At 35.4% G+C, this 24,485-nt stretch overlaps 1 protein-coding gene across 1 annotated transcript in view; it reads right to left on the bottom strand.

Moving 5' to 3' along the window:
• The window catches only part of LOC149065482 (uncharacterized), a 116,039-nt gene extending 93,948 nt beyond the window's left edge, over positions 1–22,091 (bottom strand). Inside the window, exon 1 of the mRNA XM_089253621.1 lies at positions 21,294–22,091. Coding sequence (XP_089109747.1) covers positions 21,294–21,336 — 43 coding nt within the window. The 5' untranslated portion in view covers positions 21,337–22,091. The remainder of the gene's footprint in view (positions 1–21,293) is intronic.
• Between the last annotated feature and the right edge of the window lie 2,394 nt (positions 22,092–24,485).

Below are 24,485 nucleotides of genomic sequence, written 5' to 3'. Positions count from 1 at the left end.
GGGACAAGAAGTCTGGTCCGTTGAATGTGCCTTATTAAGAGGTTTCACTACTTAAGAGTAGCAGTGTAAGAGTACCTCAATCCATTAGATGAATAATATAAAACGGGATAAATAATATGAGACGGGAAATGGGTTGACCATGCGGAATAAAGAATGATGGTAGAATGTTTTTGTTTTTTTTTGCACGGTCTGTGTTTAATGCAGGGTTGTAAAAAAACCCCAGTCCGAGCGGGTTTGATTGAAAAAAGCGGGTTTAATTGAAAAAACCGGGTTTAATGGGTAAAAAACGTAAGTTTTTTGAGCAAACAATGAAATATGTATGCATTCTTTTTATTATATCTGAACATAAATGGTCTAGCACATATTAAAAATTATATTTGATTGATAAAATTGAGTATACTGTTTAGTATATGAAGTGTTCTCATATGTTTACACGCTCGCCTACCACTAAGTAATTCTTTTGAATTTTCATGTGTATAAAATGGAAAATCAAGCAATTTTAACTAGTTCTAATTAATTTCATTAACTTTGCTGGAATATAAACTCATCCACACACACATAAATAAAAGTTATTAACTTATATGATTATAAAAACGTGTTTGAAAAACAAAGACAAGTTCGGGAAAGGTTGCCCTTGGTACAGAACAAAAGCAATTCTTTTTTGTTATTTAACTAGTCTTGATAAAAAATAATAATTTTAATTAAATTAAGAATTAATTAAGAATTTTAATTTCATTTTAGACATCTCAATCTTATTTCAATTGTAGTAATTTTTATAGCATACCTTTTAGTTTAATTATAAAGAAAGGCTGAAAAACAGACAGTTATTAAATTTTACCTACTCTTAGAATGTAATTGAATGGTAATTGAATCAGGCTTCCTTAAAATTAGTAACCCAATCTCATATCTAAAGTTTTATGTTTAATGATACAGTTGTGATCATTGTGTATGTAAATGTATCCTTGCCCATACATAAATGTTTTGTAAATGATTTTTTGAAGGCAGAAATGAAAAGCAAATCCATCACTTGAACAGTTTTTTTTAAATTACACAATAGGCCACTATTTTTTAATTAAATGAACAGGAAAATAAATTTTTATCTTAAAAAAAATTATCCAAAAAACAAAGCCTGCGTTGGGGTGGGGGTGGGGTAGGAAATGGGTACCTACCCGGACAGCAAATCTGAGAACCCTGGTTTGATACGAAACAGAAGCGCTCGCGAACCAAAAGAAATGGCACCGCAAAGCTCAATGCTTTACACTAGGGCAAGTGTAACACAAAATCCATGCCGAGGAAAGCCGTTCTACACATTGACTACGAACATATACAGTATGTACATCTAAAGCGATTATCAGGATGGATAAATAATTCATGAAAATACAATCTATTGCCAGTTCAAGATTATAACTTGTATTGCTATAGCTCGAGGTGTCGGTGGTTGGAGATCACTGGATTTCGTAGGATGGGTTGCGCGCTATCAATCTTGTATGTGTAGAACCGCTGTGGTCGACAGAGCGAATGGCTTGTTATGGTATCCCAATGCTACTCTAACATCGTAGCTGCCGGTGTAAGATTAATTACAATGATGCGGTAGAGGTTTCAGTCATCCCGTACGATTTCTCATTCCACTTCCCGGATTTCTCTACGTTCACGCCACTTTTATTCACTGACGTAGTAGCATCACAGCAATATACTGGGATGAGGACAAACACCAATCTCAATATAATTTTATCCCCATTTAACAATTTCAAGCTTACAGTTTTGACTCTAAGAAACTCTTCATCGAAACCGTATGTGAATCGACACCGAAATGCTCGTTATTATTTGAATATCAAAGAGAAAACCTGTATCAATTTTGTAAACTTTTAGTTACATAATTTCATACGCAAATATCACAGATTCCTCAACCTTTTGTATTTCATCATAAATTCTTCAAACGTAAAAACCACTTTAAATTGAGCAAAACAAAATTAGAGTTTTTAAACACAGGCGAACTTTGTTTACTGACACATAGGACTATCTTTCAGGTATCTGCACAAATCAAAGTTCACGCACTTCTTCTGCTCTTAAAAAAAGGTAACTATAGGATATCCCAATTTAACGCTATCTACCAACACCATAACATGATAGAAACTAAATGTGCATATAAAAAATACATAGGGCTCTGGAATATATCAGCAAGGGGAAATTTATGATATAAACATTGGTAGTGAATATATACACAAAACTGATAGCGCAAAAGTATACACTAAAGAGCTTTCAGCACAAAGTTACAAAATAACCGGCATTTTTTTTTCAAAGCCCTGCAGATCCCAGGATTTTGATCATTTGTGGGTGATACCCAAAACTTTTCCTTCACAAACAGTAGATAAAGTTGTTATAAATGCATGGGGGAAAAACACTTTTCTTTCTGTTAGTATGGTATCACCATACACTTCTCTGAAACTACAGTATATACAGTATTCCGCAGTAACAAAGGGAAAGAAGGGAGAAAAAAAACACAAATCTTCCGAAAAATGTTTCACGTTGCCTATCATGTCAGTTTATTTATTGTGCTTTTCTTGGAATTTTTTATTCAGATCAGTTCATTCGAACCTAATTCAAACTCCACAGAATCTTAATTTGTTGTCTGGCGGATAACCACAGGTGTCACCTTACCATTGGCACAAGTGACTTAAACCAACACTGATAAAATATTACATAAGAGAATTTCTGTTAAATATAAATTAATGAGTGATAATTAAATATTCAATTTATAAAGTTTGAGCACATGCAAGTCAAAGGTGAACAATTTTGAACTAAATTTATTTGTTTAGTCGTTTTTTGAATTAGTGGCCATCCAAGTAGTACGTCAGCATCGAAAGGGAAGGAAGGGGTTTTGGATTTGCTGACTTTCTATGACAAGGGGGAGGGGGTTTGAATGATGCTTACGCATCCAACCACCTTTTATAAAAAGGAATCCTCCTAACTGAGAGGATGTGGTTTACCGAAGGTGTGCATGGTGATCGGGTGCGGGGGAGAATTTGTCTATTTTCGTCCAGACGTCTATGCTAATGATACAATTTTTCATGAATGGGGGATCGCCATCCCCTCCGTATGATCTTCTATGCTCCTGTACGATGTGGACAAGAAGACAAGGTGCGATGATTTAAGGGACAAGCAAAGAAACTACTACTCGTGAAAACAATTTTCTTGTACGACAAGGAAAGCTGTGACCGCAACTGGTTTGTGCGTAGGAAGGATATTAAAAAAGAAGCAAACGTTTTTTTGGTGCATTTAATTATTATTTTAAACTGCTGGTCTTCCTCTGTTTCCATCACAGCTCAAACGCCCCCCAACTTAATATCCTCCCATTTACCTCCCGTAGATATATCGCTCGCCTATCATTACTTTTCAAAATTATCCACGGCTATTTTGACATTGACACTAATCTAATCAAATCTTCACATTTTTCCTATACGCTCAATCATTCTCAAAAATTGAAACATTTTTTTTGCATCCACAGATTGCATCCACAAATTTAGTTTTTCCTCCCGTACAATTATTGATTGGAACAACCTTCCATCAAATTCTGTAGACTGTACTTCAATCTCTGATTTTGTATGTAGCATCAATCGCCTATGTCAAATCCCATCACCGCATCCTCTTGTATAGGCCTTGGTCAAACAATATTGTATAAATAAATAAATAATTCCCATGAAATACTTGATCACGCATGGTGTGGGCCAACCTTGCAATCGGAAAAAAATTGGTGATTAGACACATCCGCAATAATTCCATTAATCGCATCGATAGCTAAATAGAAAAGAATTACTTCAAAGTACTCAAATGATTGTTTTTAAGCAACCATCTTGCCATTGACAGATCAACATCTCTGAGAATTTAGATAAACCATAACGAAAAAGAAAAGTCAATGCTTACTACTTCGCACCAACTAGCAACAACAATCCCCATACAAGATTAAAATAACCTCCTTTAATTGATACTTAACTTAATCTAGTAATTAATACACTTAAAACAAAAGCTAAAAATATAGTGTGTTCAGTCTATATAATCATGTGAAAAATAATCCCCGTGCATACATAGTAAAATTCACTGCAGCAGTGCCAAACGGGGGTGGTCAGACTCTCCCTATGTATATTCTCTAGGGCTGGTCCGATCGGGCCAATCGATTAATCGCAGTTAAAAATTTTAGTTGAGTTAATCGCTTCGATCAATCCGATCAAAAGTTTTATTAAAAGTTCATAATTTAACTTGATTTATTTGACTAAACCGATATAGTATCCTAAATTATGTTCCTATACACATGACATATTTCAGATAACTGACCGTATTTAAAATATTTGAATCAATATTTTGATCAAATTTTTCGACATGAGGAAACACAAGTCGATTCAACGAAAACCAGTAAAGATTTCTAAAATTAGGGGATTAAAAAAAACGACAACACATCCTAGTTAAAAAATTCCAATATATGACAAGCATGATCGTCCCCTATGGGGCCATTCAAGTATTACGCAAGCAGATTTTCAGCCATTTTTGACCTTCCCCCCCCCCCTGTCAGCAGCTTAGAATATTTCATATCTTCAAAAAGGGGTGGTTGATGACGTAAGCAACCTTCAAACCCCCCTCCCCCTTGTCATCAAAAGTCAGCAAATCCGAAACCCCCTCCCTCCTGACGTAATACTTGAATGACCCCTTTGTGCCAGACACAATGTGCAAATTGTCACTTTTGGGTTTATCAGCTGGTTGGATCACTTATTTGGCTACTTAAGTTTTGCCAGAAACACGAATGTATATTCCCTATTGAAACACATTTTACAAAACATTTTAGGACAGCAACTTCCATAAAGTAGCAAGGGTACAGAAACATCCAAAAGTCATTTTCCAAGTTCTTGAAATTCGCACATTCACGTTTCTGGCAAAGAGGGACGATATTGAATAGCTTCAAGCGGGCGCGCGCACGGCCCCTTTATTTCTTTTAATCTATTTTTATATTTCTTTACATCCATTCAGTGGATAGATGCGTGCAATGAATAGAATAATATTTTTATACTATCAATTAATATTATATAGTTACCAACACGTTGCTATGAGTAAATAGCATTTGAAAATATTCGATTAAAATTCAATTAATCGGTCGAAGGGCAATCCAATCAGAGGCGTGCCGCAGCATCGACCTTTGCAGGGGGCACAAAAGGCTTAGGACAGGCACCTTCAACCCGTTGCTAGCAAGCACCATGGTGCTCGCAAGCACTCGATCAACGTTCCAATTAAACACCTAGTACAAATTGCATTCAAGGATTGAAATCATCCTGATTCCATGCGTTTGTATGTCAACCTTGCCGTAAGGGTGCTCTTCTTTTGGTGATGGTTAAAGGCAGTGCTCGCGACTAGAAAAAGGTTGAAGACCTCTGGCTTTTAGGGGTGAGTCACACTGAATTTCTTAAGAGAAATTTTGAGTTCTTAGCTACAAATAGCACTGAAAGCGCATAGCGTTTCGCCGCATGTTAGTAGTTAGATTTCTTCTCTCAAGCAATCACTGCTTTATAATGTAATTGTGATTCCCCTCTTCATTTTGAAAACACACACAGGCATTTCTTATCTTTCAAAGAGGAGGAAAAGAGGAAAAATCTAGCAAACAATGTGTGTGTGAAAAAAACGGCAGTCAATAGTAGACTTATCCCACGAGTTAGGAACTATGGAATTAAAAATAGAAAATCTTCCCTCCTTGTTTCGGAACAACGACAGTGTATCTATCACAACAAGCCATCTTTTTTACACTCAGCTGCTTGCTTCCTTCTTCCCGTGCGCACGTGAAATACAAAATACAACATCGTTCCTTCAATGTTGCAGTCAAATGAAGGCTGTTTGATCTCACACAGGTTGTTGTTTTTTTTTCACCCAAGGTTACAACTAAAACTTACTAACATTTGAAGGTCGCTGATAATCTACACCTTAGGAAACTTCCGCCATTTAACAAAAGCATAGGAAAAAACGTGTTCTTCAATTTTTGAACCCGGCGAATTCAATCAAACCGGTTCGAGTTCCGAAAGAGTCAATGTCAATCAAATGTCTAGGCAGTCTTATTTTTTTTAACCACAACATCATTTGCTAATTTTTCAAGCTCCATGATTAAAAACTGTTCCTACGGATACAGATTCAGCCGGGACTGCACCTGCACATCATCTACAATGTAAGGTCAGTAAAGCTGTATTAAAGCCGAAATCGTAACCAACTCTAGGAGCTTTAAGACCAACATTCATTCCACCAAAATGCGAGATCATAAATTGAATCGAAAAGCCCGTGTTTACACAGAAACTAAAATTTCAAATTTCAAAACATGAATTTTTATTTTAAAATTTATCATTTATCACATATGGCAATTTACTATATTTTTATTGTGTTTTCAATTTATAATCCTCCATGAGTTGCTACTGGCAAAAACACAAAAATCAAAAATATTCTGGTAAAAATAACTTAGCATCAACATTATACGATACCGGAGAATACAGTATTTATTTATTTATACACATCTCAACAGGAAGCATTGCTCAATTACAAAGATGGACAAGTGAAGAGAAATACAAATACAGAAACAAACGGAATGATGATAACAGATAGGGGAAAATGCATAAAAACCTGATACGGACATCTAAGACAGATTGATTGATAGATGCAGGTAAATACTAGTGATGTTCAACGGAACAGAAATTCAGTAAATATATATGCGTAAATACAAGCGGAATGAAATTTCAATATTAAAACATGAAACATGTTTACACTGTGCGAGCACTAATGATGATATATGAGCACTAATCATTCAATAATCATATACCATAACTTTTGAGAAGTTCTCTTATACTTGAATTAAACATATAGGGTTTCACAGGGCTTTGATTATATACATTATACATCTCAAAAATACGGGACCGTCGCAAAATATTTGTTCGAGGTTTAGGCAGGTGAAAAGTCCGCCGAACAGACCTATTTCGAACTGGCACAGAAAACTATAAGTTGAAGAAGATCGCAATCATTAATTAAGCTATTTAAAATTTTGTACAAAAAACGTAATTTATAAGATAACAGCGTAATTCATATTCTAAGAAAGTGATTCATAAAAGAACATCACACTCATTCCGTGTACGATTTTCAAAAAAAAAAAACCAATGGTAACAAAAGTGCTGTTGGGAGGGTTTCTTACATAGGATAAGCATCTCTTGTTGAGGAGTGAGGCAGGTGAAATCGACAATGCTATGAGGCTCGTGAATGACGCTAGGATATCACCTGCTATTGCACCTGCATCAGCATTTTTTCGGGGGAAGTCAAATAGTGTATGAATTCCACTTTTTTAATGCTTTTCCCTCCTGTAACTGCTCTACACTAAATGACGTTTAAACTTCCCTAGAGCAGAGCCTATTTTTCGCATGGGCAAACGGGGTACGTACGCAGGACTCACAAATTTGGCATTTCTTTTCAATATTTTGATTTTTTTGCAAAAATATTAACCCTCCAGCCACGGGCGGTTTTGAATTTTTCTGTACAAAATCGCGGGCTATTTTATCCGCTATGTATATAGAACGCTATAATAACGTACCCCGCGAAATTTTATAGAATACGTGAAACGCGATATTCGCGTTGCCCGGGGCTAGATGGCAAACAAATATTTTTAATTTTTGATCCTTAGGGGGCACGAGCCCTCCATGCCCCTTCCCCTCTGTCTCAACGAGCGCTATATATAAGGCGCCTCAAAAAGTCATGTTTATGTGGAACAGACCCTTTCGAACAATGGAAATGATAGGTTGAATAAATATTGAAAAGACAAAAAAATTGATAACAATATAATGCATGCCATTGGAATAATATTATTCCCAAAATAAACCATACATGAAATGATGAAGTAAATGAAATTCACTTTGAAATATCAATTCAAGATTTTGTAGCATGAAATCTATTCCTTCAGACTTCAAGAAATATCATTTTGCTAAATTGATTCTTTCAATCGAGTGCAACCATTAAAGAAAAGGTTTGCTACAAGAGATTAAAGGATTCCATTATATAGCCTACTTTAATATTATTCAACGGCGTATAATAAAGCACAAACACGATCAGAAGATGGCTAATACCCAGAATACAGAGATTCATAAGATACATAACTCGAAGTGGTATTACGACATGTATCTTTAACTCTATAAATTGAGTGTCTTTCATAGAAATTTTATAACACGTAATAACATAGAACGGAAATCACCTTGTATTTATTTGCCGCTGCTGTCACAGCCATACATCAGCACCCCAACGTTTGAGACGTGCTGGTAAGATTCATTAGTTATTCAGCTGCAAATGTAATTAATGATATGTTTACCGACTAAGTAGACACATTTAAACTGTTGACCGAACTCGATATTTAGAGAATTTTCCCTCGAATAGAATCTGTCGCAATTTATTCAGGAATATCTCGACGGTCAGAGCGCAGACGGTTGATTCTTTATAAACTGGAGCTTTAATTAAGTAACAAACCGAATATCAGCAGGACCCCGACGAAAAATTATAAATGATAGAAGCTCGGCACAATACATACAGTACGGAAAACGCACTAATTGGTTTTACAGCCGTTATTTCTATAATCAAAGATAGGATAGACCAATTGAAAACAAGTACTTATTTTCAAAGGGAAGAGAGACCTTTTAATAAAACTGGGCCAAAATCTTTGAATATTTGAATATCTGCGACAAATGACTCGAAGTACAATTAATAATTCATGAGTATTCTATTCATATAAACTCCAGCGCTCATTCTCTCGCCTCCGCTCGTGTATATATGTAAATGTTCAAAATAATACATTCTACTTCATACGCTGCCGATGACAATAGAAGTAATTTAACACCAGAGAAGAGTTTCGACTTACAAGTTCAAAAGCTTATTCATTTTATTTCATTATCCAAACTGCAAAGTCGAAAGATAAGCTTCCCTTGGAAATACCGGAAATGCAATTCGTTACGTCTCCACGATTTATTCCTCACTTTGCATACAATGAATAAAAAAAAGTACTATTCGAACATTAATCATGAGCACCGTAAAGGCGATCTCATATTTTAAGTAAGTTGCCTTTTGTCACGTTGTCTAATCATTTTAACGAAAATACCCACTCCACAATAGACCAGGGCTGCTGAAGTTGGAATAAGTTAAAAATCACCCACGTTGAGACCATTTATACTGATCACGTTATTTATTTATTTTTTGTATTCTTGAGATATTGGGAATCAACCAATGCATGATATTGTTTGTAACGTTTGCTGTTATGTTTGCTATCAGAAATTCGACGTTTCTATTACGAGAAAGAGTTTCGGCCATCAGTATAGGCATAGCTCGATACATAATCCCCCAATTGCCATTTTGCTAGTTGTTTCTCCCCGTACTTGGAACCTAAATCTTTGGGAAAGCTCACTGGATCGTGTTCAAGAACACCGTTGTCCTGGAAACGGATACATTTCCATAGTGGACTCATCATCTTCGAGGCACGTGCTTCGGAGAATAAACTTCTTGGCCCTCTACCCCAACCAACAAATCAGCTTCCTCCAAGCGATCCGAATATTCTGAAACTACTGCTGCGAAGTGATAACGAAAAATGCTTGAATCATTTTTTCAAAGACATATATTAAAGATTCTGACGTCCGACAGAAAAAAAAAGTAATGGAGATTACTTTTAAAAGTGTTTCGATTTTTCTTGTCTCCTGCAATTTTTTTTCTTTGTAACGATACCTCCACATGTGAAGAGAAAATGGAAATGAACATCTCTTTTATTGATTGGTAACTCACACCTCCCTTGCATTAAGATGTTTCCTTTCGACAAACAAAATTTTGTCTTTGATGTAAATGTACTATAACAGCGTTTTTCTCAACCTTTTTGGACCTAAGAACCAGTAAAATGTCTGTAACAATTCGACGGACCACTTGTGCCCCGTAGTACGGGACATTCCTTCATTTTTAGCTTTTTAGAATTTTTTTCATGCATTTGTCTCGTTTTTTCAACGATTCTTATTTGAATTTGTAATGTTTACTAAAATCGTAAATAAAACAGTGTCTTCATAACTTATGATAATTATGGCTGTATATACAAATATTTATCTCATATTTGTCGCAGCTTAAACGTTTTTTTCCTCAATTTTTCAGTGATTTTAACCACAATTGGGGATTTGTGGTTATGAAAACGTTTTTGATGATAATTTGTACATATTTAGCTTCTTTCAAAGAAGTATTATCGACTTAAACAACCTACCACCAAATATTGTAGATTGTATTGATTTCCAAATTTTTCTGTATCATCAATCGTCATACATAACTTCCGGCAAACAATATTTATACTATAGGCCTCCGCCAAACAATATTTAATAAATAAACTAAATTGTTCACGTTCCGCATTTTACCGTATTTAAAGATCCCAGTACCCCTTATGATGAAATATGATCATCCCGTCATTTTGTTTTTTTCGACAAATCTATTTTTTACTTCGGCCATTTATCCTCCCTTCACACATTTCAGCGGTAATTACCAAATTTGTCGTAAATGTTTTTTTGGCTACAATTAATTAATCCCGTATTTTGGATCGCAATTTCATCCATTATAAAACAAATATCAAATATGTATTCATGCAGAATTTTTATTTGAACCCATATAGATATTACTAATATCAATTACAAGAGTTGAATAATTTTTTTGTTCAGTTAGGACTGAATTATCAAGTCTGGCTGCGAATCCCGTATGACATCGTCGTGGTCCACGGACCATAAGTTGAGAAACGCTGCACTAGAAGAACAATACCATAACGTTGAATTTCTTCTTAAAACTGTTCAGGTTTTAAATTCCAATTTTCTATCAAAATAACGGGATATTTTCGCTCAGGCAAATCTTATAAACTATACGAATTTCTAAAACTTTTCCAATAACTCGCAAACGCTCAACCTCGTCTGAAGGTTCGCCATTTTTTTTTCGGGAGCCTTGATACAAAACAGTCACCAATTTTATTACATCTGTTCAAGTTGTCATTTTCTCTGACTCAAGTCAACATACAAGTAGTTTTAAAATTCTACGAACTTCTTCGAACAAACAGTAAATATTTGCGACTAAAGCAAAGGAGAAAAACTACTTTCGAAATCCGAAGCTAATGTTTTTGTAACTGAAGAACAGGAAAAGCATTTTCAAGAACATCTCCAGTCTTTGAAGAAAGCTGTGTGTGTGGTTGTACTAAACATTTCAACAAGTAGCTTTGTTAACATCTCCGCTCAATCTACTAACTTTGTAACCATTTAAATGGCTTGTCTGAGAAATTCAAATCACTCATCGCAAACCTCGTTAAGCTGTTAAGAAACCACAGAATCGTTAGAATGTAACCACGAAGAAATGAATAGCACAGGGGTTAGGAAACGTAACGCTTCTATTTTTGAGATGCTTTTGCATTTTTTCTCACGCTCGCTCTTACTGAGAGCATTAGCTACGCGGTGCCATAAAACAACTCCTACGCAAAAGAAAAAAAAAGTAAAATTTTCACCCAAAAAATGACCGGCTTCCATTTTCATCAACAAAAAATCACTCGTCCATACTTCAAAAAACAATATTTATTTCCGCCCAAATAATTTAATTCATGTTAATTTAGAAATGTTATAATTGGAAACGACTTTTGATTGTGCGTGTGGTTAATCATTTTTCATTTTATACATACGGCACTTTCTTAAACCAACATGGTATATCATAACGAATACCGCCTTACTTGCGAAATGAAGAGTGGAACGAAAATAAGTATGGTGCAACTGACGCTGTCGAGAGTAATTCCAAACCACATGTGTAACATTTTTACTTTTATCAGCTAACCATGGAATTAATTAGATCCTCGGTAGGGTTTAGAGAATCCTCGTGGAGTATATGTATCAGGTTGTAGGGGGAAAAAAGGCATTCTGATAAGGAACAGTTATCAAGCTGTCAACTTCCTGGAGAATCGCACACTTCTAGGAATCACCACTTCATTTGAGTAAAACACTTCACAGACAAGCTAAGGGTTCGGTGAGTCAAAAATATGCGGCGAGAGTTGCTTAAATATAGAAAGCTGCTATTTTTGGGAAAAGAATACTTTTTCGAACAAAAAAAAAAACCTAAGGGAACAAATTTAAATCGTGTGTGGTTTAACGAATGAAAACATTTAATCCCTACGCAATGAATAAATTAGTTCTCACTCGACCGGTTTTTAAAATTTTATTGATTAGTTCGTTTCCTAATGCCTCCGTTAAAATTAATCACTAGCCAAATATCATGCTTAAATTCACTAGATTGTCACTCGAAATATCACCCTTGAAACTGACTCATGCACATGGCACCCATAACTCAGGAGAACTTTCATCCAGAACTAAAATGTTGCGAGCACTCTCCTAAAATTTATCGCCAGTAGCATACAATGTAACTCGTTCTAGTCAGAAGAGGAACATACAAATTTTCGAGAACATAAAACATTAAAAAAATAGTGGAAGAAAGTCGCGATTTTGGAAGCATGCCTCTGATATCGCCGGCTAGAAACGGCAACTGACAAACCTACTGCACAAATTGTCGTAAATTTCAGCGATAAACAAGACTCGGAAAACGTAAACTGCAATTGCTCAACTACTGTTAAGAGAAAACATCCTCCAGAGACACACGCGTTGGATACATCATTCTTGATTCCTTAAGTGTCACTACGGAAGAAGGGGTCAAAGATATCGCAGAAGATACATCACCCATTCGAATTTGGATTAAAAATGTTTTCAAAATGCTTGTTTCAAATCATTCGTTAGGAATCTTTTTTCCCCATATTTCTATTCATATTCATACGTAGTGTTTAGAAAAATCTAAAATTTCGCGTTGTCGACGAAAGAGAGAGAAGAAAAAAAATTACGACATCATAGCGTGTGTGACATCATTTCTGAATGCGTAGCTTTTCATGAAGTCATGCCACAGCAGACACTGGGACAACCAAAATCATATAAATAAAACCTAGTAGCAGCTGTAACGTGACCTTAAGATAGTGATACAGCTCAATGCCCATGAGGGACATTACATCCTACGCTGTACTTGCGTCTTTCCTAAGAAGCTGATAGCTGTCAGGTGCATGCATTCATAGCTTAGCATGCTCACTGATAGTACACTGCTTAAAACAATCAAAGGATAAGTATTATCTATTTAAATTTATTAAATTTAATTGATGATTAACTCTTGTGGCAACTCTTTGTGAAAAAATACCTAACAATGTTCTTTGTCGATATTTTATCAATTAAAATGTTTAAAAATCACAATTAAATAAAACTTTATTTCCTCTAATTGTTTTGAGCAGTGTAACATACAACTATCAGAGAATTCCGATTTTTTTTCTTTTTTCATTCAAGCAAACAAATGAAATTTTTAAAATTTTATTATACACCCCAGATTTCGTATTAAAAAAAATCTCATAAAACCACTGATATAAAATTTAAAATCAATCACCAAAAAAAACCATTCACCTCGCTCAGCTGTCACCGCTTTAAACTGAAGTTGATATTTCCTTTATGTTGTGTTTTTTCGCTTACACATTTCTCAGAAATGGACGTTTTTCAATCAATAGCTCGTACCAGGTGGTCACGACGTTTTATACCAAGACTACTCAAGAATATAAATTACAAAAATCCAATTTTTTTGTCATTTATAATTTGTGAACAAACCCGTTACTTTCTTATTTTCCCCCTCAAGCGTAGAAAATGTGTGGGAATTACTGAGCCCCATTTATTCAAATGCCTTTATGAACATCGATATTATTATATTGTTAATTTTATAGGACGTCCTCTTCAAGATCACGTAATAAAAACATAGGCCTACTAAATCGAAAAACTTTTCTAATCGTGAAACGTTACGTAATACATTATAAAAAAATTTAACGCTATAAAAAAGTGAATTTTCGTGTGAATTCTGACCACGAGGTCCTGATGACGGCTCTTCATTGAACAGCCGAAACGCGTCGACCATTCGATCAATTGAATTTATTTGTCTTGAAAACGTGGCAATTTTTGTATAAATTAAAACCAGGCAAAGTTTCTAATTTTTGTGATAATATAAAAAAGAAACCCTAAATATTTGTTACCACTATGAAACATTCATTTCTGAACTTCATAAAATAAAATATATGGTGTCTTAACTTATCTTTTTAATTTTTTAAATACATTAAGTGATATTAAGTATTCATTAACTATGCGCTACAAAATATTCATCTAAGAGGTTACTAATCTTTTCTTTTGCCGACCAGATTCAGAAAATAAGCGTCTGTATATTCGTTTCCCCATGTTTCTTGAAATATTTTTCTGTTTTCAAAGAATTTTTGCCGGGAATATTAGAATTTATTTCTTGTTTAAGTTATATAAGAGCTTTTTCTACTCGTATTTGACTTTCTATTTTTGACGGAATAGAAGCTTTTGATAAAAAGCTTTCAAACTTTTCCATTTGCTCCAGAGAATTTTCGTAAGCTGTCTTAAATCTTTTTTTCCTCATTGGCATATCAAGATTTTCTTTCAGAAACCGTTCCTCAGCTCGACCAGTTATTTTGCGTACATTTAACACGTGCTGTAAAAGATTAAGGTAAATGGGGTGCAACAACTGAATCTTTTCAGTGTAGTTAAGGCGATTTTCTATATTTATAGGTAAATTAATTGTACTAAGCATGGTAAAACGCGATAAAGAAATTGTATACAAAAAGTGAGAAGCAAATAGGAATCAAAAGGCAATAATCCTCTCACAAAGATGGTATTTTTGATGGTAACAATCGAATCCTTTAGAGATTTGTCTTCTTATCAGTAGAGCATTTATCTCTTACACATACCTATGATCGCGTTCATTCTGACGAAAATTAGAAACTTCTTATATGGAAGTTTGATAAGAATAGACTTTTTATGAGTTTAATCCGGATTTGTTAAATAAAAATTCTTAAGCGAGATCCCCAACTGCGTTAAAAATTCGTCTCAGTGAATTTCAACCTTTCAAATTTGAACACATCGCTCTGTACTGATAGGTTTTCACGTTTCGAATCACTGGAGGTTCGCAAGATGATCGCTAAAAGGTTCGTGGGTTCAATTTTGAAACCGACTGACAAGAAATCTGAACATTAATCATTAATGCATGTCTATGAACCATAAAGGTTTATTAGGATTCAAACAACTTGATGGATTGCCAGTTGTCTTACAGAATGAGAAACCCTTTATGCAGAATATTTCCATAAAACATCTTCTCACGAATAGTTATTCAATGAAAGTAAGGGAAATTCAAGTAAGACTGAAAGAAAAATATTTCTCTACACCCTGAACTTTATTTTTTAATATCACAGCATTGCTTCAACACAAAATATAAATAGAGATTGTGTCCAGCAAGAACTTGTATTTTCTGATAAACTGATATTTTTGGCGAATTGACGTCACGAGGTTAGGATTATACTTTTTTTTCACACAATGGATTCCTTAGACTTTCTTTAAAATTTCGAAGCAATCCATTACAAGGCTTCTGCCATTGTCGTGACTCATTGCTTCAAAAAGGGCGGAGAAAAAAGTCGAAGTGGTTTTTAATTTTCGAATGAAAAACTTTTTGCTCTGAGAATAAGAAATCACAGGACTACAAATCTGCATCTACAACGGTGAGAATAGAAAACAGTTCTTCAATAATCTAACTTCGAAAATGTGGACGAGACGAAACGATCTAAATTTCTAATAAACAAAGAAACGGCTTGTATACAATAAAAAACTATGGTTGTGATTACATTCTGAGGACTACAAAAAAGTAAAATACACTGTACTTTGAACGAATGAGTGTAACACATGCCAGAAGAAAAAGATCAAGAGGGAAAGGAAGCTCTTGAACTGGAATCCAGCCCGAACAGAGAGAGAATAAATGGATGCTAAAATGAGCAAAAGCTTGGCAGCTAGTATCTGTACAACAAACAGCACATATTACGGAATCACTACATATTAATTATTTGGTAGTGAATGTGTTGTGTCTCTACAGAGAACAACTTGTGAGCTAGCGGATTCTGGGGAAGTAGCTGAGGGCACGCTGAATCTGCCGTTCTTATTAGATCCACTATCACAAATCACCGATGCTTGTAGCAATGTTGTGTTGCAGACCCGTAGCTACGAGAGTTCTAAACATTCCGGGAGGGTAGGGGGGGGGGGCTGTGGTCAATATATTCAGTAATTAAACGTACAATACAACCTTTACCAATACGTTAAGATTGTTTCTTCATTTACTATTGAATTAATAAGCGGCTAAATAATTCCCAACTTATCAAAAATACTCAACCACATGAAGAGAGAGAGAGAGAGAGAATAGTGTTAAAACACTGAACCCCCACTTTCTCTCTCTCTCTCTCTAAAAGTGGATACTGTTCGAAGGTCCGGTTTGAGCACTTTTTGATCCTCTATGTATAACAGTGGTGTTCTCCTTTAAATTGTTCCTTTTCTAGAGTGTTCTGAGGAACCATGGATGAACTATGACAAGGTAAGGGAAGCTGTGGGTAACTAAAGTATGGGAATTAGTGCACTACAACAGTGTTCTTCAACGGGTCATGACACCAATCATAGCATCCGTAAGATAATAAATCTTCTTGACCAGAGTTGACCAGCCTTTTTCCAAATCGTGCCACACTCGAGATTATTTTTGATGTGCGTGCCACTCTACCCATTTCAACAGGCAGACTATACGTCCCGTCTTACGGGATATGAGGATTTTTCTCGCCCTACGAAATATTCTTTGACTGTCCTCTTATTTTCGTGAAAATGTCCATGTTGTCACTCTTGAGTTCGAAATTGTTTTCATTTTTGAGTCACAAAATTTTTTCATTATCGCAGTGCAGATTGTGCATGTACGTACAGTATATTGATAGGAGTTCATCTTATCTACACCATATTGGGATTATGCACCGGAATCTGAGGACTCAGTATGGTTGGGCTCGCTCCTCCAATAAACTTTGTGAGAGGCTGAGCCCCCCTCCCCTCCCCCAAGAATTCATGATGAAAAACCAAGCAGAAACGCATTGAATAAAAAGCCTTCACATAATAATTGTTAAAAATGCGTATATCATACTAAATATAGGCTTGGAAGATTATAAGATTATCAATGAGAAAAGGACTGTTCAAAAGTTGGAGAGAATTTCTTCGATTAAAAAATGAAATGGAGTTTCATGAATTTTGGAACAGCCACGGTGCGTGTCACGAGTTGGCACCTCTGTTCTAGACTAACAGTAAGGTGTCTGAAATAATTATTTCGCCATTTCACATGGGTCAATTTATATATATATATAATATATAGGATGTGTTAGTTAATAATCATAAAACAGTGTGTAAGTATTGATTATTTATTGAACTATGAACAAGTAAACGTTTCAAGATCCGGAGCTCGACTCTCATGTACATTTAATTTATTTGACCGCGGTCTCAAAAGGATTTAGAGTCACTGCTCTACAATATCTCACAACCGTCTTAACGCATAAGCCCAACCGGGTCCTCCATGGTAATGAGATTTAGTACTATGGTTTTTGAGAGTAAGGTATGTAAATTCAAGAAGTCGTATTTCTAGCCAGGTAGGAGGCCTCAGCACAGCATTTTGTCTGGAGGGGGGGGGGGCACAATACTGTTGAGACGGCTTTGCAATGGTATATATACAATCTGTATACATGGTTCCCAACGATATGTAATTGACAGGGCCTCTATCTCAGTTGCGCGGGGATCGATGGTATACGTATTTAAAAATGTTCCCCCACTTATAAATATATTAGAAAATTAATACGGGGGCTCACCAAAACTCCTGGCTGGTGGCCCCCATGAAAAACCATGGCCTAGGAAGCACATGTTTGTGAGTATTGCTCCTCATTAGCATTTTTCATACGGCATATATGACAAATTGTAGAATTTTAAGCTAGAGCTTTGTCAATAAAAAGTCAAAATAAAATGTACGAGGTTAATATATTTTTATCCCGTATCGAGGCCGCTAATATTTTACGGGCCAGTTGGATTGTATTTCCGTACCGGTTCAAATTCAGACTCACCCGTTGGGACCGAAAGTACATTATTCACTTATCAATAATGCAAAATACAGTATAGAGTTTTACATATGAATTTTTACTTAAAAAAACATGTTTTTTTCGCACGTTGGGAAAACTCACGAAGAAGAAAATAAATAGAAAAGTTCAGAATCTTATTATCCACTTTTAAGGAATGCTATTTTTATAATGTTGGAAAATTTGACATGGGCAGGGCCGTAGCAAGAAATTTTTTCCTATAAAACAGGACTTTATATTATATTAATAGGACTACATAAAATCATCCACTAAACCAGTTTTTCTCAAAGTGTGCGTCGCGGCGAGGTGGATTTATAGTAGCCTACTTATGCTTTAAAGTCGTTATTTTATAAGTGAAAATATCTACTAAAATATTCCGGGGAGCCGCAAACCAACCACGAGTTAGACAAGGGAGCCGGTGGTGCACTAAACCATTTAACCTTCTTGTCTGGTATTTCACCCATGGAAGTATATAACTGTATTTCAGAATATCGCAACTTAAGGGAACCGATAACACGGTAATACAGTAAAACCCCGGTTTTGCGGACACCGACGGGACAAAAAAATTCATCTGTAGGAGTGACCGTTAATCAAGGGTTTGAAATGCATACTTTTAAAGGGAAATTATTATTTGGCTGCAAAAGTGGGTAGACCGTTAAGAAGGGCTTTACGCGATTGTTGATTTTTTTTATTTTTATTTTACGGGTGTTTTCCCTATTTTTTCAGCCAATTCCTCTTGCTGTTTAATTTGTACTCGTACAATAAACTTTCGATTCAAACCGGGGTGAAATGAATTCTTTTTAAACCGTAGACGCTTAGAAAAGCAGTGTAGACACAGATTTCTATCATAACACACCCTTAATCTGATATTCATAATCAATATATAAAGAAGCCAGAGGGAAGAGATAACTACACACCGATAAATAACACAGCTCTGGAATTACACTTTCTCAGTCAAAGTACAAGCTTTCTATCTACAGCTCTCGCTCGCCTTTATTTAGTTACATTAAATTATTATTACTTTTTTAAACTTTAATGTTCTAGTATCTCTCGTCATCACAACCACTGACGAAAGACACGCTCTCTCTTAGGGCGATTTTTTTTTAATATTTTTTTACCATAAAAAGAACTGTGGTAATAAAACGTCACTCGCATTTTTCTTTCCATTTTACTATTCTTTCTTCGAAAATCTTGTATGACGACGATGATTGTGAAATGGACAGTAAAAGTACATATAAAAAAGAATAATCTCGAATTCTAGCCCCCCCCCCCCACCAAAAGAACTTCTTAGGAAATAAAAGGTCATTCTTTTTTGCTGTACCCTGGGTATCTTTCTTCCGGTTATATAGATGGATTCGCGAAGGGATATCCGGGTTTATTGGATCTTACAACAATGTAGTATTTACGAATTCTCCGTCATGACCCACACAAGAGTATGGCTGACAGGGCTCCAACGCGGGCCCATTCTTATCACACTAGTGGGGCTCGCAAAAAAATCAGATCGAGGGCGGGGATTTTTTTATATTTTTTTACCATGAAAAGAACTGTGGTAACTGGCGCAAAAGATTCTCGCCTGAAGCTTGAGTTGCATTATGGGGGTGGGGGCCATGTTTTCGGTATATCAAAATACATTTCAATCCTCTACGCATAAGCTCCGGAACCTGGGGGCTGAGGCTATTTTAGCCCCCACCCCTGCAAATAAATTCTGACAGGGGGCCGAGCCCTCCCGATACAAATACAAGGTCACAACAGGCAAAATGCCAATGAGGTGGCTGAGAAAAAGCGGCCCATAACAAATATGGATGTCATATTTTTTTTTAAATACAGCAACCCTCCCCCAATTAAAAAAATTCAATTATAAAGAATAAAAACTATCTATGCATGATATAATATTATACAATGCCCATGAAAAATATTTATGGTTGTCTTATTCTCTAAGTATGGACAGTTTCTCGATTTACCCTAACATGTTTTTATCGCATTTCATTTGTGTTAGAATTGACTACCCCCGGGGGTAAGCTAGTATATATTTATTAACAGCCCTATTAGACAAAAATTCCCTGTCACCAAAACCTAGAATTGTCCCTTACCAATCGACAAGGTGTCCCCTTGTCAAAGCAGCCGATTTGTTCGATTTGAAAATTTTGAATACTTCGATCATATTACGGCTGTGGTTCTCACTGTGGGCGTCGTGTTGAGCTAGTGATACTGATGTGTGTGTCTGTTCAGTGCTTTGAAGGAATTCTTTGTTTGACCATTCTGGGGAGCCGCGAATAAACGTTGACTAGGACAAGGGAGCCACGGGCAACAAATATTTGAGAACCACTGTTCTACAGGCTGATGTATATCAGAATATACACATTTTTGAATGATAATTGCACTAGAAAAAATATTTATTTCAGCACAAAACACTATAGTACAATTAAAAAAAAAATTTCCTTTAATGCGTAAAATTTATAAAATTGAAATTTGAAGAAAGAATTCTTTCCAAGAAAGATTTTGTTTTTCTTTGGTTGGGAATTGTGTTTTATGAGTCAAAATGTGGATTTATAAGCGAATAATTAATTATATTAATTAATAATTTACTGTGCGAATGTTTTTAATTAAAAATATGTTGACAGCATTCATTCATATCAAAGAAATGTTTTTGATGCGTCTTTCTTACTGTCAGTAGAAATTATACAAAAAGGAGAAATTATATAGGGCCGGAATCAGGAGCTCGCTCTTGGGAGGGGTGATTTTACAAATATCTAAAAAATTTGTTTTTGCAATATCATATAGAAGTTCCGAAAATTTCATGAATATTCCAAGCATTTCCCTTGGGGGGGGGGGCGCAACTAGCCGGAGGCAAAGGGAGAAATTCCCCCGGCGGAAAAATTTAGAGAGCGTCAAATTTCAGGTGAGAACAAAAACACCGTGTCGAATTTCACAGCGGTGGGGACGGCAAAAGCATGTTTGCCCCCCCCCCTCCCACAAAAATCCTAGTTACAGCCCTAAATTATGCACAAAGCCGGAACTAGAGGGGGGCAGGGTGTGACTGCCCCGGGCGGAAAAATTGAGGGGGGGCGGCAGTTTTAGGTGGGAACAAATAACTCCGTTCAAAAATTATCTAATTTCAACGCTGTGGGGGACGGCAAAATCATGTTTGCCCCGGGGCGGCAAAAATCCTAGTTACGGCCCTGTTATGTATTCAAATTTCACTCACCTGTAGTGATGGCAAACAGCATCAAAATGTTCAAGAGAAACATTTTGGAGTTACTTGAGGAAAAGTTCGTCTTCAACCTATAAGTTGGGAAATGTTTATGCTGTCAAAGTTTTTTTGTTGTTTGACGACAAATACCGAGGTCATTCACCACATAGTAAACAATGGTCCATCAAAAAGTCCTCCGTGACTTGTAGTTCTCTTTATGACTTTCTTTTAAAAAAAGAAAAAGAAAAAAGATACCACTAGGCCTAGTGGATCATTTCCTCGAAAACAAAATAAGAGATCAAATGTCCATTCCTGAGAAGAAGAAAAAATTTCCAGTCCAACCAACGTCCAGGTGGATAGAATTTCAACAATCAAATCGACGGCTGGTATTCGGGAATCAAGCACCGACGATCGTCGTCGTCGACGGTCCACAATCAAGTCCACTCGAAATGTGTTTTTTTTTTCTTACGGCATTCTCGGTTGATTGTTTGGTACGGTGAACTTGTGCGGAACATGCACTCGGCGGTACACGTTATTACTCGGCAATGTGTACAGCAGCTGCATCACCATCACCGCAGTCACAAATAAAATAAAGCTTTACAACAATCACTGCTCGCTGGTTGTTCAACCGATGACAACAACAATGATTATGAAACAAAACAAAAAAATAGTTGAATTATATAATCGTAAAGAAAATCTTTTTCTGTGGAACGGGAGCAGAGCAGCAACGTCAACGACGACTCGCGGTCTCTTTAGATACGGCAACAGCAATGGTCAGAGAATAGATATCGCCTTCAGCCGCCGTCGCCACAGCGCGCGCCACACCACTAGCTCCGCCTGTTGGTCGAGTCCACTATTACCAGGGGTCGAGGATAGTTCTCTCTCTCTCTCTCTCTCTCATGATCGTTTTCATTACACGCCAACCTTCCCTTCTCTTCATCTTGGCTGATTATAATAGCAGAACACGGAAAAAAAATTACTTTTTTGGCTTCTTTTTATCACTTTTATCGCCAAGTTGTAGCCATTGTTTCTTTATTTGTCAATTTTCCTGAATGACACACTGTTTCTTTTTTATCGAGAGTACTGAAAATGAACTACTAACTAGGAAACAATAACTCGCGTTGTTCTTCAAAAAACTTACTCTATAATTAACGTTGTCGATTTTCCAAATTTCAATTTTAGGCCGTGATTACACTATAAAAGTTATATACAAGATCTTTTGCAAAACTTCAAAGAAAACAACCAATAACCCCCATTGGTTACATTCGCTGGAATGAAACCGATACTCTTATTAGTTGAATTTTTTGAAGCTTTATAAAAAAGCTTTTCTAAAACTTTGATAGTGTAACTCCAGCTTTAGGCCGGTATTACACTAAAAAAGTTTCATGAACGTTCGTTTAGAAAACTTGAAAAATGCAACCAATAGGGGGATCAGTTAAGTTCACTAGAATGTAACAATGTGCTTATTGGTTAAATTTTTCAAGTTTTATAAAAGAATTTTTATTAAACTTTTATGGTAAGAAGTTTATTGGTTGCATTTGTCAAGTTTAATAAAATAATTTTTATAGTGTAATCCTGGCCTTACACTATAAAAGTTCTAAAACAATTCTTTTGCAAAACTGGAAAAATGCAACCAATAAGCAGCACATCGGTCACACTCGAGCGAATATAACCAATAGGCTAATTGGTAGTTTTCTCAAGTTTTGTAAAAGATCTTAATAAACCTTGTTATAGTGTAATCCCGGCAGTATCAGTCGCCAAGAAGCTGGATCTGTACGGTCGATCGTATAAACATAATTTTAAACGAATGCTGAATGAGGCCGGGATTACACTATAAAAGTTCGATAAAAGATGTTTTACAAAACTGTTTATAAATAAATTAGATAATATATATATATATATACCACATTAAAATCATATTCCTAATAAAAAATAATACATCTAACTAAAACAGAACTGAGTGTCACCCATTAACCATATGACAAAACTATGCATATAGAATAATGAAATTTGCAATAGCAAATGAGGAATGGTTGATAAAGAATCAAAATAGAACATTAATCAGACTAAGAACTGAATAACAAGTGCCAAAAACAAATAAAATGCTATTCAAAAAAAATTTAGTTGCACTGCTCAAAAAATATTGAATCTATATCAAGCTACTAATCATATTAATATTAAGTTGAATTATATTTTTGGTTTTGCTAAGAGCATTGTTTTCGAAACACTAATACAATAAAAATATTTGTATTGAAAAGGTTTTTTTTCATATCACACAATGCACATGCATAATTCGCAAGGATATCAATATTTTTGAAAAATACGTATGTTTAACAATAATTTGTATATTTATCAATTATCAAAATGTGAGGAGATCATAATATACACTGTATATGTAAATAGAATATTGTAACAGATTGCTTTGTCAGAGAAATGGAAATTTTTTATAATAAATTATTATTCACCTTCTGGAAAGGACGACAAGTCCCTTGAGAGTCACAAAGTACGTGTATGTATATGTCCATTTTTGTTTATTTATTGCACATTTTTGTCTTATTATCAAAATGTGAAGATCTGTGTCTTTCTGAAGATATCTGTCTTTCTTATACATTTTGTGACGTGCTCTGTTTTGTCGAATAAAAAACTTGAGAAAACAACCAATAAGCCTAGTTGATACGCTTATCTTCTTCAAACCTGAGCCAAAACTAACTATTGAAAACAAAATTTCAATTGATTTTTTTTATGTTCATTGTGTGTATGTCAAATGTCCTTTAAAAAGAGACAATTGTTTTTTTGAAAAGTTAATAAATAAATTAATTAATCTGGGTCGATATCTTAACTAAGACCATTTGAGTTAGGTAGCCATACACATACATCAAGTCTTAACTTGAAAAAAAATCATTGAAAGATTAAAACCATTAAAAATGAAAGTACACATATGTGAACCTCTGAAGCGAAGAGGTTATTGGTTACATTTTTCAAGTTTTGTAATAGATCTTTTACCAAACTTCTACAGTGTAATCTCGGCCTAATATAGAAGAATATACAGGGTGCATAGTTACCATTTCGCACCGCACTTTTCACTGGTGGACCGTTGATCCTAGAAACATTTCCAGTGTTCCAGTTTCAGTTATAAAAAGTATCAACAACGTGAACCTCATTCATATTGAACATTGAAGGACTGGACACAACCTTCTTCACATCTCC

The sequence above is a fragment of the Pholcus phalangioides genome, unplaced genomic scaffold, assembly GCF_987345545.1.
Source record: "Pholcus phalangioides strain wild (caught in Gottingen) unplaced genomic scaffold, Ppha-v1.0 ptg000039l_1, whole genome shotgun sequence".
Taxonomy (NCBI): domain Eukaryota; kingdom Metazoa; phylum Arthropoda; class Arachnida; order Araneae; family Pholcidae; genus Pholcus; species Pholcus phalangioides.
Note: the sequence above shows the minus strand (reverse complement) of the source record. Positions and strands in the feature narration are given on the sequence as shown.